The sequence below is a fragment of the Panthera uncia genome, assembly GCF_023721935.1.
Source record: "Panthera uncia isolate 11264 chromosome C1 unlocalized genomic scaffold, Puncia_PCG_1.0 HiC_scaffold_3, whole genome shotgun sequence".
Lineage (NCBI taxonomy): Eukaryota > Metazoa > Chordata > Mammalia > Carnivora > Felidae > Panthera > Panthera uncia.
Genome location: NW_026057584.1, coordinates 50,329,365 through 50,345,910, shown reverse-complemented (window position 1 = coordinate 50,345,910; position 16,546 = coordinate 50,329,365). Strand labels below are relative to the sequence as shown.

Below are 16,546 nucleotides of genomic sequence, written 5' to 3'. Positions count from 1 at the left end.
CCCTGCTTGCACACATGTTCTCTCTCTCAAAATAAATAAACATTTTAAAAAAAGATATAGAAATAATAGTATCTAACAAGATAAATTTTTAAAAGACAAACAATAAAGCAACACTTAACTCTAAAGAAAAAAATACAAAATCAAGGATGTGGAGAGCCATGGTTCAAGGTCAATATATGAAAAAAAGAAAATTTATGATTGTAAGTTAACATGAAAATATTATGTTATAGGTACCAAATGTGTCAAAGCAATCTTAAATTGTACTAGTAAGTGTAGTGTCCACAATGGATAAGTGTACCTTTACTAATCAGATCTCTAGCTGAAGTTTATTCTCAGTTCAAGGCACTATTTTCTAAGAATGACACAAACAATTAAGATAGAATTTGTATAAAAGACAGAGAGATTAAACATGAATATATTTCACATGGCGAAGAGAAAGGCAATACACTACTAAAGTTTTTAAATATGTCAAGGGTGATCTTGTTAAACGCAATCTCTGCCTCTTGACATTAGAATGAAGACCAATCAGGGGTGCCTGAGTGGCTCAGTTGGTGGACTGTCCCACTCTTGATTTTGGCTCAGGTCATATCTTATGGTTCATGGGTTTGAGCCCCGTGTCAGGCTCTGTGCTGGCAGCATAGAGCCTGCTTGGGATTCATATTCATTCTCTCTCTCTCTCTCTCTCTCTCTCTCTCTGTCTCCCTCCCTCCCTCCCACCCTCCCTCTCTGCCCCTCCCCTGCTCTTTTCCTCTCTCAAAAATAAATAAGCATAAAAAAAAAAAAGAATGAAGACACATCAAAAAATCACTACTCAGATATTTACTCAACATAACTAGAGATATACAGTAACTGAAGAGACTGCCTCATTTTCAAAAACACCAGATCATCCTCCTAGAGAAATGTAGTGTACCTTCCTGCATTAGATAAGTGTGGGTTAGAGGACTGCTTAGATCTCTTTCATTTCTAAAAACAGCATAGCACAGGACTAGTATAAGGTCTAGGGCTAGACTGACTATGTAGGTTCAAAGTTCAAAGTTTAGTTTCACCATTTTCAAGCATGTGAGCCCAGAGAAGGTACTTGGTAGTTCTTGATCTTACTTTTTTAATTTGTAAAATAGGGGTAATACCACCAGTTTTATGTAAGGAGCTTAGAAAAGTCCTGGAACAAAGCAAAGGGTCAAAAAAGCTACCTATTTTTATTTTTGCATCCAACAGATACTTAGCAAGTACCTTCTATGTGTGGACACTGATTTAGCAAAGTTTTAAGAGGGTTTATAACTAAGTTTTTATTCTTTTTTTTTTTTTTAACGTTTATTTATTTTTGAGACAGAGAGAGACAGAGCATGAACAGGGGAGGGGCAGAGAGAGAGGGAGACACAGAATCGGAAGCAGGCTCCAGGCTCTGAGCCATCAGCCCAGAGCCCGATGCGGGGCTCGAACTCACTGACCGCGAGATCGTGACCTGAGCCGAAGTCGGACGCCCAACCGACTGAGCCACCCAGGCGCCCCCTAAGTTTTTATTCTTGTGACAGTGACATAAATACATGACATGAAAGGTCACAATATGATACACAAAAAGGTGAATAAAAAGAATAAAAAGTGATGCTTGCTGTTTTTAAAAGTGTGGTCAAGAAAGGATATTCTGAGAAGGCAACATTTGAAAAATACACAAATATTATGAGAAGACAATACTTCAGTGAAAAGTATTTTGAGGTAACAACAAGCAGGCCAACCAGGCTGGAAGAGTTAAGAAGGTAAGAAAAGCAAAAAGGCCAGTTCCTATAGGGGCCTTCCAGTACTGTTAAGGACATCAAATCCCCTTGAACTCTCATAAATACAGACGCAGAGACCTAAATAAGCCAATCTGTACCACTACATGACAATATTCTATCCACCACATTAAATAGCAAAGAAGCACCCAAAATACTTAATAATTCCAGAAGTACCTATTATTTAGTCTGAAATAAAAAATAGCTGGCAAAAGTGAAATTTTCTTGAATTCAAGGAAAAGAATATCTTGCCATAATTCTTCTATTATCTCATACTGAAAAGAATACAAGAAAGTGAACTGAAGATGAGAAATCTGTTACCTAAAAAATAACAGAATAGAAAGGAGATGATGTATTTACAGGGGAACGAATCTAATAAACAAGAACGATATTACTTGTGAAGAACTAAAACTGTCATTGCAAGGTTTAGCATTTAAAACTATATAAAGTATACAGTGTGTGTATTTAAAACCCACATATAAAAGCTGACTTTTATAAAAGAATTGCAGAACGTTCTTAGAGGATAATGAACATGAAAAATACCAAGTAATAATTACTCAGTGCTTATTGTGGATGAAGAACTATGCTCAGTAGCTAAGCATTTGATATGTATCATATAACTCTTTCAAAGTAAAAGCTTAGTGAGTTTAAACTTTGCTCAAAGTCAAAGCTCATAAGTGAGAGGACTGAAATTCAGGTCTTAAAAGCTTGAGTTCTTAACCACTGGGTAATACCACGTCTCCTTTTAGTCACAGACTTACATATTTTATTCATTCAGCAAAATATTTTTTACCTTGCAGGAATTGACTTATCCTATATAACTGCTAAGTTTTCAGTAAATTGGATTACCACATTTAGACCTCAGTGCTCTATGTAAATGCAAGCTACTTATCAATGCTACCTACCATATTCTTAAATTAAAAATGCAAGGCGCAAGTAATCACCAAAAAATTTCACAAAGGGCACAATTTAAAATATGCCTCTTGTATTCTGTTAAGTTATAAAGTTTTGGTGGTTCAAATTCAAATTCTTTCAAAAACTAGATAGTTATATACAGACTCATTCAATATAAATCACCTTAGAGCTGGGATATTTCTAAAAGACTTTAAAAAAGTCATTTAAAAGGCTGTTGCTTCAGCCCTTTTACATCTTAACAAAATGTTAAGCATTCTAAAGAAATTTTTTATCTACCTTAAAGGGTGTAAGATAATTTAAAAGATTACTTAGTAATAAAAAAACAATGAGCCCAGGGGCACCTGGCTGGCTCAGCTGGCAGAGCATGCAAATCTTGATCTCAGAGTCTGTTGAACCAGTCCCACATGTGGCACAGAGATTACTTTAAAAAAAACCAACAACAACCCAGTGAGCCTAATAATGTTTGCAACATAAACTGTGGGAAAAAATACATTCAAACTACAAATTTAAACAAATGACTTTGGCTGGAATTTTGAACAGTCCTTCAAAGAAAAGCATTATGGTACTATAGAATCAAGACTTGAGCAAACATCAAGAAATCTGACTTTCAATCTCTTTTAGCAAGTCATTTCACCTCTCTAGGCTTTCAGTTTTTTCATCCATAAAAGAGAGAGTATTAAATGACAATGCAATTGAAAGGCCATTGTAGCTCTATAATTTCATTTACATGAGAATTTTCATGTTGGGTTAAGGTAATTAACAAAATAGACTTGTTCATATTCTTGAAATGTTTTTTCAGGAATCAATGTTTCAAAGCTAAAACTGATAAAGACTGTATTACCTTAAGTTCAGCAACTTGTGATGAGATATGCCACATAAGGCTCTCACTTAGGAACTTCATACCGTATGGGCCTAGTAGTTCTGATAACGACCTCATTTCTGAAAGGAAATGTAATTAATTTTACACTCTGATAGAGCAAATACTTTAAGAAAATGAATATTAACATTTTGGAATGTTCCATCATAGAAGCAAATTATTAATGCAAAAATCTCTAGTCTCTAGAATCAAAAGGAACACAAATGCAAAGGTAAGTCTAAGATATAATGTATGATTATGCACTGAATGAACGTAACTGAATGAAAATAGTTTTAACAATGAAAAGCCAAAAAAATCAAGGTTTCTTCACTCCATTAAACATGTCATAGGTTTTATTCACCTGATATGTCAGAATATTCCTCTGCATTGAATGTTAATTCATTTTCTGTAGGTAAGTTCACAAATGCTTTCATTGCAGGGAAATAAGCTATATGACCATTGCTGACTTGTCTTAACAAAGTTTCCAAATACCTAGGAAGAAAAAGTAAATTTATAACCAGGAGAAATTAATTCAAAGTTTATGGTATTATTCAAATTATGGTATACATTCCTGCATTAAGATGACTGATGACACAAATGAGCACTTACTGATAAAAAAATAACTTTCCTAAGCATTTCACCACAAAGAAACTTTGTATCAATCCAAATTTCTAAATGTGCTCCTTACCAATTTGTGTATAGACTTGTAATGGTTGGTTCTCCATGACTGTCTAAATGTTGTGTTTGCTGAAGAAGAACATTATTAAACACTCTTGTAATATCAATTTGCACATAGTTTTCTATCGACTGTAGTACAGTCATGTATGCTCTTACACTTGTTAGAAGCTCTGATGGTTTTGCAATTTCCTGTGTGGCTTGATTATACATAGTCATTCCAACAATTGACCTGGGTAAGGGAGGGAATAAGAAATGAACTTTTCCATTTATGTACATAGGCCATTCAACCTACTGATCTCTAATATTAAGTATGCAATAAAATTAATTTTAACATACTAATTGCTACAAAGTAATGAAATTATTATCTTCCCAAGAAACCATCTTAAAAAAGAATGAACACCCAAAAGCTACAATAAGGTAGAATTAGGATTTTAAAAATTCTAAGGACATCAATAATAACAAGGAATTAAGGATAAAGAGGGTCTTAAAAAATTCCTTTAATAGGAATCACTGTCTCTAGCAAGCACACTGGACTATTTAATCCATAGCTCAAACTCATCTGGCACAGTTATGTGCTAGTATTTTTTTAGGCTTTATATCAATCACCTTCATGTTTAAAACCCTGCAATGTAACAAAAATAAATAAAAACATTTAAAAATTTTTTAAAAATAAAAAAATAAAAAAAATAAAACCCTGCAATGTAGTTACTACCACCACCACTTCACAGATAAAAAGAAACTAAGGCTCAGAACTGAAGTCAACTGAATACAGTCACTTTGTTTGGAAGTAGTGTGCCTAGGCTTTGAACCCACAACTGCCTTAGTGCTGCCCCTCAACAAAATGCATGACAGTTAAAACAAGGCAACAAACAAAACTTTATTGTTCTTTAATCGTTCACAGCACGTGAAACACAGTTCTGTTAGGTTTATATCCCAATAAACTATAAAAGCCTAAAAAGAAACACAGATTTTGAAAATACTTTCCCTTCTGATCTTTTCCTACATTGGCCACCCCTATTTTACCATCTTTAAAACTCCTTGAGCATTGTTTTTATAAAGATCTTAGACTTGTATTTGTAAGGATAAATCCTTAAAGACAATGACAAACCCCATCAATAGAAAACAATCCCAGAAAACAAGGATTCAAGGCAATAATTGCTATCCTTGTATATAACCCCTAAAGTCCTAAGATTGTGCTCAAGTGATCAGTAAAACCCAACCAACACAGCTATTTGTTTTAGCAAAAAAATCTTTCCCCGTAAACAAGTTTACAGCTTTGCCTTGATCCTGATCACTAAGTGGATGTTTTGTTACAAGAACATGTTTCTCTGTGGAGAACATACTTACAGAAGGAAAACAAGGGAGCTGAAAAGTGAGCTCTATCTTCCACCCACAACTCTACCACCCCGCTGACTAGAGAATAATAAATACCAGAAGCTGTAATGTCCCTTTCGTCTAAATACTATTCTGGGTTTCACTGTGAGGCTGCCTACCTTACTAATTTAGGATAGCAAAAGACAGTCTTTGTTTAACACCTGACTAGGCAAGTGATGACTTAACACACAATTTAGTGCCCACTTATATGTTCTCCTATTTTGTTCTCTAATTGTTAAAGTCTTCTCACAAACTATAGCTCTCAGCTTTATACTGTTTTATTACTACTCACAGAACTTAACACACTGTGAAGCACATGGCGCAGATACTACTTGTTAATGACTACAAACCTTTGAAAAAAATCTTTGGCTAAATTTTGGTTTATAAAGTGTTTTAAGGCCTTCAGGAAAAACTACTCAAATTAATCAATATTTTCTTTAACAAGTATGTAACTTTAGAAACATATATAAGACTTATAAAACTCTAATTAAGATTGAGTGCCTCAAGAGTCTAGAATTCTACTGGCCTAACAGCATACATTTGAATTCAGAAAAAACAAGAGTTGGGGCGCCTGGGTAGCTCAGTCAGTTAAGTGTCCGACTTCGGCTCAGGTCATGATCTTGCAGTTTATAAGTTCAAGCCCCGCATGGGGCTCTGTAGTAAAAGCTCAGAGCCTAGAGCCTGCTTCGGATTCTGTGTCTCCCTCTCTCTCTGCCCCTCCCCCACTCATGTTCTGTCTCTATTTCTCTGTCTCAAAAATAAACAAATGTTAAAAGAAATTTTTTAAAAAGATTAAAAAAAAAAAGAAAAAACAAGTGTTTACCTAGTCCTGATATTTTCAAACATTTGACTAGACCAACTATAAGATATGTAGTTAGCATCACAACTCAGTACATATATACATATACATAGCAAAGAGTTTCATGAAGCAACATTTATATTTACTACATACAGTGCACTGGTTCTTTATTGTTCGTTTGTTTATTCTTCCTTGTTTCTTTTCCTTCCCCTCCCTCTTCTTTCTTTAAATGTTGACTACAACAACCTTCTACACTGATTTCATGACACTACTTGGTTGCTACCTACCAGCTGAAATACACAGATTTGCTCCAGTCTTCTCATTTTATTTATACAAAAGCTAAGGCTCACAGAGATTAACTGCTTTGCCCAATGTTACAACTAGTTACTAACAAGTATGAGACAAGAATCTGCATAACATAATTCCCAGTTCACTATTCTTTATACTTCCCCATTCGTTATTCTTGATACTACATCAGTTCTAATACTTTTCCTCATAAAAGGAAACACCATATACATATGAAGACTATAACAAACCCATCAGCTGAACCAACAAAAGTTCATATTCTCTCTTACTTAGTAAAGCGGATTTCCAGATGAGACGTCAAATATTCTCGTGGGGTAAAGGTATGTTCCCAAACTACCATGTTTGGTACATAATTTATAGAGAAACACAACTCAGAAAGTGCAGTGTGCAATTTATCAAGGCTGAAAAAATATTAATAGTAAATAAAATGTTAAACATTTCATCACAGCAATACAAAATTAATTTTATAAATATATCAGACCTTATTTGAGAATTACAATTGCAGAATTCAATATTTTTCTTCCCTAAACTGACAAGTTCAAAATCTTTAAAAATATTACTAACATAGAGAGCAATTTTCTAAAGATAGCATCATTCATCTGTTTCTACATTCAGATAATAATGACTTTACTGATTTTATAGACAAGAAAGTTCATTACATGCTCATAAAGACAATCATTTCCAAATCTTGCTATATTTTTGGTATTAGAGGAAGAAAATAGTCTACAAAATGGCAAATAGCTTGTTCAACATAAAAAAGCAAAGTAGTAGGAAATCTACTTTAAACAAATATTGATTCATTATTGCCCACCAATGCCTACCCTCTAAACAAACACATGGCCCTTAATAATATCTAGTCTGATATATCCACTTTAAAAATGATATATGTTCTAATATGACAACATGCCAAAATAAAGTCTCAGATTATTAGATTTTAAATAAATGTAAAATTACTAGACAGATTTCTAGACAGATTCTTGGCCTTTAGTACTCACTATATAAAGACAAATATTACCTATTACATGAATTTTCTTTAAAAATCTAAAATCTGTATTTTGGAAATTAGCACTACCTACTCAAGTTCACAAAGGTAAAATAACAACAACTAATGGCTGAAAAATGAAGAATTTACAATTACTAGCATTCTTTCAGTACTAATGCCATAAAAAAAATGAAAAAATTCTCCTACTCATAACAAAAAGATATAATAAAAATGGATGGCTTACTTGGTCACTACCAGTCTGTTTTTCCTCATACTCTCAACTCCTGGTTTTTCCCTTTCAGGTTCCCCTTTCTTACCAGTCTGTTTTTTTGACTTTTTATTCACTGCTTGACTAATGGTTTTGGCACAATGCTTGGGTAGCAACTAAATTTAAAAAGAAATGAAAATTTACATGACAATTATTTTGAAAACATATTAACTATTTAAGCAAACCTTAGCTGAATCCATACTATGTAGCACTAAGAACAGAGGTGTAAGTGAGATGTAGATTACCTAGCTAGCTAAAGGAGCTCGCACAACTTGGTAGAAAACAGAAATAGATGAATCTTGTGTGAAGAAAACTTCACAGAGGTTCTATAAAGGCTACAGTTTAAAGGATAAGTAAAAACAAAGTAGGCAAGTAAAGAATGAGAATGTATTACTAGAAGGAAAAAGGTCTATGAAGAATAAACTGTGCGAAGACATGATGTGTTCAGAATTTAATGAGAACTACTAGCTGGTAAAGCATCAAGTGCAGGGTGAAGTAGACAGTCTGAGCTAGCAGGAAGGGACTTGAATACAAAGCTAAAAGGTGGATTTTAAAACAGTAAGTAATCCTAAAGATGGGCTAATTTTTAAAAACCTAAAAATGGAGTTTTACAAGAAGAGGTAATGAGATTTACTAAGAGTTTAACACACACACACACACACACACACACACACACACACAAACTAACAGCTTATTTTCTTGCCTTCATACACAAACATCCTGTCCTTGCGGAAACACGTGAATTTTTACCTGGTCACTGAGAGTACACTGTTCTGTGCAAATATCAGTGATGAGATTTCGAGCTTGTTTGGCCATTTCATCCAAGAACATATTACATAAGGAAAGACTGCGATCTCCAATATGATGTCGCTGTCAAAGCAGAATAATAACAATAATAAAAGTTATAAGAAAGTGGTTTGAATTAAAGTACTTTTTAAATAAACATGGAAAATAAAGTCTGTATAGTAAGGAGTGGGAGTAGGGAATGTTACAGATTTGGGGGGGGGGGGGGGGAAAACAAACCTACCATACTGTATTTACACAGTTGACATAAAGTAAGTATTTGGTGATTATACAACTACAATGATTGCGGGGATCTTAGAGGACCAATATTTTCCTTAACACAAAAAACTTAATGTAATTTCCAAGTTTCACAAGGTCCTATGCATCCAGTTCTTAAATATTAAACTATCAAAGAAAGGATGTGAAAGAGATTTAGAGTAATATTTTCTAATCTTAAATGATATATATATACACACACACACACACATATATATATACATATCTCAACACAATGAATAACTTTGTAGTGTACCAACAGAAAAGAAAAGCTTAAGTATTTAATTAAAATTGTTAGAAATCAAGTCAGTAAAACAAAGAAATTCACAAGGCATTCAACTCTCTAAAATCAAACCCATCAACCCAGAAGAGAAAAAAAAAACCTGTGCATTTTCTAAATACAACAGGGGAAAAAAAGAACATTATATTTACTTTTTAGGAGATTAGATATGTATATGTAAACATACACTCACTCAAATCCATCCATCTCTCTCTACAGGATTCTGTATCTTTTTAGTTTTGGTGGATGTCGCAATAATTTAATAGGGTTTTCTTGTCAACGGTAACTGGAATGTTGAGTATATAATGCTATAAAATTTTGCACTACACGTTTGTAGCACTTTACAAAGAGATAAATTTTTGAAAGTTTACCTTACAGATCTTCCATAATTACATAACGAATGTATAATTTACATATACTTCTATGCTAAAATAATGTAATATACAAGAATATAAAAATACTTAAACACATAATGTAACTGTTCCTAGCTCTCTCATGATACTTTAATGTATTTTATTCTAAATGCCCTTTAAAACTTTAACAGGAAGCCAAACTGAACGGTTTGCATCTCCAGGCCAGATAAAATTAAATATTAGTTCACTTTACTTAAGGAAAGATTTCAAATTATAAACATTTAGGATTTCATTTAACCAAAATCTGACTTTTGAAAGATGAAACATACCCCTTGCTATCATTTACTCCTGAAAAAAGAACATTAAATTACCACTGCTTCAAATTCACTAGCCTTAATTTAAAATACAAATCTGGTATCACTACTCTCTTCAAGTGGCTCAGAAATGCTGAGACTGGATGGAAAACAAAACAACTAAAGTCTCTTAACATGTCACAGTCTCTCCATGATCTGCTCTCACCCTATTGCTACAGTGCTGAGACAGATTTTAGGAGAACAATGTCAGAAGCAGAGATACCACGTAAGGACACTGTAACAATAATCCAGGAAAAAAGATATGGCTTTGACAAAGATGAGAAGAAGTAGGCATTTGGATATATATATAAAGGTAGAGCCAAAGGCAGAAAAGGCTTTGAACGATGGCAATGGGGTAACATGTGGAGAATCAATAGTTCTATTCTGGACATGTTACATTTCAGATGGTCACAAATACCTAAACTGCAGCAGAATATACAGAAAATCTAGAACTAAAGGCAAAGGTCTGGGCTGGAGATAAAAATTTGGGAGGCATCAGCAATATGCTAAGTGAAATTAGCCCAACACAAAAAGACAAATACTACATGGTTCCACCTTTATAAACTACCTAGAATAGGTAAATTCTTAGAGACAGAAAGTAGACTAGAGGATACCAAGGGTTGAGGGATGAGAAATTACTACTTAATGACACCAAGTTTCTGCTTGGAGTGATAAAAGTTTTGCAAATAGGTAGTGGTGACGGTTGCACAACACAGTGAAAGTAATTAATGCCAATGAGTTGCACATTTGAAAATAATTTAAATGGTACATGCTTATATTATAAAGTTAAATGTTTATTAAAAAAATATTTTTATCACAATTTTTTAAAAGGCAAAAGAAAAAAAAAAAAAGAATGGGTATAGAGTCCAAATTGTTGAAGTTAAATTTAAATGCCTGGCTGAGAAATTTTTACTTTCTCTACATGCAATGGAGAACCACTGAGGATTTTTCAAGAAGGAAAGAAGTACTCTGGTGGCATTGTATCAGGTGATCTTAAAGGCAGAAATACTGAAGACAGGAAAACTATTTAGGAGTATATATGAAGAATATTGCAAATTTGAGCTACAACAGTGACAAAAGCAATGGAAAGTAGAAGACGGATTCAAATTCTTGTTTTATACCAGACAAATAAAACTAAGAGGACTTCATGGGTAATTTAATGGGAGGAATGATGGTGAGGAAAATTAATAATGTATTTTCGGCATAAAGCTTGAAGAAAATATCTATTAAATCTAAAAACTCTATAAAACTATTAAATGTGGTGGTGTTGGTATCCCTGCAGGTAAAAATCCTAAAAGGTGTCCCTGCTGAATTTCCCTCAGGCTAACCTTTCTCAGAGTCAGTTTCCAATGCATTGCTGGAATACAATCTGCAACCTAATGCTTAGAGACATTAATAACGCTACTGCAATTTGTTGGTTTCTCTTCTCCAAGTTTTGTAGTTCTAAGTAAAGGGACTCAACACTAAGTTAAACTATAAAGAAATGGACCATTTAAGTTTAATATATATTCTTACCACATTTACAAAGTGCCATTTCTTCTCTAAAGATTAGAAGAAATACTGAACACATTTTTGATAGATACTTGCTGTCAATAAACTATGGAGTAGTTCAATTATTCAATAACTATGTGTGCCTGTGTGAATGTCTTACAAATACTAGCAAATATTAATTTTGTGTACTACATCTATCATATTAACAAGTCAGTGAAATTCTTCTTTGACATGTTTATGTTTAGTCAGTAATGTGTACATTCAATTTTCAAGTCTTTTCAATAACAGTTTGACAGGAAAAGTAGGCATATAAAATCGATAGCTATATATAACTTTACAATAAATATTAATACCTGACCCACCATTTAATAAATGTAATTCCAAGTGACTTTATAACATGTTCTTAGAAATATGTATGTGTATTTATCCATCTATGCAAATAAACATTAACAGCTTTTTTAATCTATTCAAACATTCTTCTGATTTTGCAGAGATAAAGTAGGTAGGAAGCTAGATTAGGTAATTGTGACTTTGTGAAACCCAGCCAGCTACATATTTGTTCTAGTTTACTCTGCATGCCATACAAATCACAGTACTACTCTGAAATTACCTCTTCTGGACATAGTTCATGTGTGCAACTCATAAAATGAGTGCAAAGCAGTGGAAATGCAATTGAGTATCTTGACTGAGAGGGTAACTCCAAACACTGTTGAAACATCTTCTCAAAAGCACGACTATAAAAACTACACAAGGAAACAAAAATTAGATCACAATTTTTGTAGTTAAAAACTTTAATGATATAGTACTTTATTTAATTGGATTCAAGTAAGTGAAAGTTATCAACTGGTAACCTTTATTACCATAAGAGGAGTAGTTATTTTTCCAAAGAGTATCTTTCATACACCAACAATCATTACAGAGTAACAAAAATATTATTTGTAGAATATTAACAAATTTTAAAATAAACTCAAACAGAAAATAAACCATATCTATGACATATGAATACGACATTCAAATCTCACCTTGCCAAATTTTTATCCAAGCTAAGTCATTATCAATTGCAAGAAACACCATTATTTTATGTACGACTAGGAAAGAAAAACACTGTCAATTAAACAATGACACACCCATCAATTTTAAATTACTTCCAGATTTAGGAGATATTAAACATAAAAGAATATGAGTCTGTAAAATATAGTACATCTTGGAACAGTAAGACAACCAGAAGTAGTGAATATGTCTTTATTTTGGATATAACAGACAAAATAAGAATGTGATAAGAAAAGATGCATAACAATTAATTAAATATGACTACAAATCACAAATTTTAAATACTACTCAAAGTACTTTTACTTCCAAGAAAAGGGAAAAGGACTTTTTAATTGCAGTAGCTTCTTTTACAATAGGAACTTTTCTGTAGTTCAAACATATGTAAACATAAAATGCTCCATTTTCTTTTCAAGTCCAACAATAGTGCAGGGTTCCAAATAATCTTAAAATTTTTGCATATCTAACATATGATATATTGTGTTTCAGTGATATACTGTGTTTCTAGAGTTCCTTTAAGAGATTTCTCATGCCTTCCGTCTGGTGATTTCTATTTCTTCTGCAATACTGCTAATTAAAGCTATCCTAACAAACTGCCAAAATCAGTGTGGACTGAGTTATCTTCCAAAATAAAACCAATGAGAAGCTATTCATAATGACAGCTTTTCAATACATAGAAATGACTATCACTATCCACTGAGATTATCTCAGCATTGTAAAAATAAAGGGACATAATACTGGGTTATTCCAATCAGCTTCCCTACAGGAAAAAAGGCCAAGAAGCAGATATAGAGTTGACACTGCACAACTTTGGTGCCAGAATACTTGAGTTTAAATCCTGATCCCACTGTTTATTAATTTGATCATAATCAAGTGCCCTTATTCATTCAAGCATTTATTAAGTACTTACTATGTTAGACATTAAGAAAATAAAAACATGACCTTACTTCAAGAATCACATTTATGTGGGGAGAAAGGGGGAAAAAAATGTAAACCGCTAAATTTAACTAAAGAGGCTATGATAGGAGCAAAGGAGAACAGAGAACAATGGAGGGAGTAGTAGTCACTACATCATCATTATATTAACATCTAATTTAATACAGCAGAGCGAAATTACTTGCTATTTACTTCCCAACATTTGCTCTATTTGACCTTGATTCACAAGTTTTTTTTTCCTTAATCTAATGATGCAAAAGAGGGCCTTAAGGCAATCTGACGTGACAGTTTCTTACAACCTCAAAAAAAATATAAACATAAATTTACAACAGTAAGAGTTCCTCTTATAGAGAATAAAAAAAAAAAAGACATAAAATCTCTACTTTGTAAACTTCCTTTTGTTAACAAGTTGTCTGTCAACTATTCCCTTTATAATCTCTTTTTTTAAAGATTTTATTTTTAAGTTATCTCTACACCTAACGTGGGGCTCAAATACACAACCTCAAGATCAAGATTCGCATGCTCCAACTGAGCCAGCCAGGCACCCCTATTCCCTTTATTCTTTTTTTTTTTTTTCTATTCCCTTTATTCTTAAGAGTTTATTACTGAATAGTCTCAAGGACTACACTAATATAAAAACAATCAACAAAGATATATTTGGATACTAAAAATTTCAAATTCTGATTTGAAAAAAAATTACCACATACCAAAATATGGAGAGATCTGATGTTTCCACCAACATTTCCACCAAGGAATCTACCATTTTTGTATGAAAAATTATCGTATTCATCATCTTTCCAAGTTCTCTGTGATCTGCAAGGCTAAGTGAAGCCTTGGAAACACTAGTATATGCCTGTGAAAATACAGCAAAAAACAAAGTTGTTTAAGCATGGGCCAATGATTTTAACCTTGACATTCTACAGGGGGGATAAAAACACTATTGAAAATTTTTTTTAATGTTTATTTTGACACTGTATTAATAACATCAACTTTTTAAAATTGTCAACAGTGACTCACACTTGAAATCCCTATTAAAAATTTCTTCAGATAAACTCAAATACTACTTCCAATAAAACAAAATCTAATATATGCGTCATTCATCTTGAACCCCAAAGGAAACTGCAATTACAGTATCAAAAGCATAAAACAGTGAATTGTCAAGTTAACCCTACCAAAAGGTATTTTCAGTCTAGCTTGAAAGAAAGCATACATGGGAAACATTCAGATGAAAATAAGTATGGTACATGTTGATTCATTGAGGTTTTAGACTATACTGAATCATTAAAAACCAGATAACACATTGTACTAATTGATGGATTCTGGAAAAAAACTGAAGATAGTAAAAATTAGTGTAGGTTGGCTAATAAGGTGATATAACTTAACCAAATCCATCAGTATAGGTTTATAGGGAAAGAAACTCAACTATAAAGGTACCAAATCAAAGAACAAAATCCTGTCAGTGGATAGTGGGCATTCCAGAAAGGCATAGGACAAGAATAGAAGGGGTGTCTACAGAATAAACACTGTTCACTATGGCTACAGTTAAAATGAAAAGAGGAAAAAGAAAATGGTGTCAGAAGAGATTCAATCATATCTTGCAGACCCCTGTATACCATGTTAAAGAATTTAAACCTTTTGGTGACCCAAAGGTTCTGTGTGGTGGTCAATTACTATTTCAGAAAGATTGCTCTATGTAGTGGGGGAGTCGAGAGAAGAACTGGGGGAGAGGTGGACAGAAAAGGACCAGGAGAGGAGGCAGAGATCTATCAGGAGGCAGCGGTACAATAATCCAGACAGGATTATGATGCTCTGATCCACAATGGTGGCAATTTAAAAGAGTTAAGTCTGGGAAATGACTAGATGTGGGCAACTGAAGAATTATGAATGATGGCCAGGGTGCTTGCTTTGGGGAGATACTCCTTCAAGGATCTCATATGTACCTACACATGTTGGATATGCCAAGAATGAAAGACCCAGAGCACTCATTACTCAGGCCATTTCTCAAGACTGTATCTGCAGCTGCCAAATTTGAGGAATGGTAATATCTCCCTCTGAATCAAAGAGTAAGTATGCTTACTGTTAATAAAATGGAGGGCTCATCAAACTCAGTGTTCCTTAACTGTAACACAAACCTACTGTATACATAGTATTCATCTGGTCCCCCCAGCGTGGGTCATGAAAGCAAGTGAGAAAAATGACATATATTTGTTGATGCTCATGGTGCTTCCTGTGCAATGAATAGCTAAGTCTTTTGTCTTTGACCCAGGGGACCCATGTCTTCTGCCAGTTTCCATGAAACATTAAGAGACTAAATAATTATTTTCCTTGTAAATCAGATAAAAATCAAATCTCAGCCCCTACAATGGCAAGGGGTCCATCAAGGATGGTTACCGTTCACTAAGAAAGCAGTTTTATATTTTGTCATTTTTGAGTGGATAAAGAATAATAAGGGCAATATTCTGATGGCAAAGTATACTCAGATATTTATTATAAACTAAGTTTAAATGAAGTTTAATTACCTTTAATCAGCTTTAGAGTAAAAAGAGGAACCACTGTTGTGGCCATGAGGTCACTAAAGACTTCCATTAATTGACACTCATTTAAAAATTCTGAACTAAAGCATCACTGTGAAAATAATTTCAGAGGAAATGGATGGTGACAAAATGATAATTTAAAAGACATTTGAAAAAGAAAATTAAAAAAAAAAGACTCATTTGAAATACTTGCCAACAAGGGATACAGGAGTAATGATGCATAGGGGCACTTGTACCCCAATGTTTACAGCAGCACTCTCAACAATAGCCAAATTGTGGAAAGAGCCTAAATGTCCATCAACTGATGAATGGATGAAGAAACTGTGGTTTATATACACAATGGAGTACTACGTGGCAATGAGAAAGAATGAAATATGGCCCTTTGTAGCAACATGAATACAACTGGAGAGTGTGATGCTAAGTGAAATAAGCCATACAGAGAAAGACAGATACCATATGTTTTCACTCTTGTGTGGATCCTGAGAAACTTAACAGAAACCCATGGTGGGAGGGGAAGGAAAAAAAAAAAAAAAAAAGAGGTTAGAG

At 33.5% G+C, this 16,546-nt stretch overlaps 1 protein-coding gene across 1 annotated transcript in view; it reads right to left on the bottom strand.

The window, feature by feature from the left end:
* Positions 1 to 16,546, bottom strand: part of NCKAP1 (NCK associated protein 1) — a 108,456-nt gene that overhangs the window by 26,959 nt on the left and 64,951 nt on the right. Inside the window, exons 16-23 of the mRNA XM_049615378.1 lie at positions 14,174 to 14,319; positions 12,094 to 12,226; positions 8,698 to 8,817; positions 7,924 to 8,063; positions 6,967 to 7,098; positions 4,229 to 4,447; positions 3,902 to 4,032; positions 3,526 to 3,623 (exon numbers count right to left, since the gene is read on the bottom strand). Coding sequence (XP_049471335.1) covers positions 3,526 to 3,623; positions 3,902 to 4,032; positions 4,229 to 4,447; positions 6,967 to 7,098; positions 7,924 to 8,063; positions 8,698 to 8,817; positions 12,094 to 12,226; positions 14,174 to 14,319 — 1,119 coding nt within the window. The remainder of the gene's footprint in view (positions 1 to 3,525; positions 3,624 to 3,901; positions 4,033 to 4,228; positions 4,448 to 6,966; positions 7,099 to 7,923; positions 8,064 to 8,697; positions 8,818 to 12,093; positions 12,227 to 14,173; positions 14,320 to 16,546) is intronic.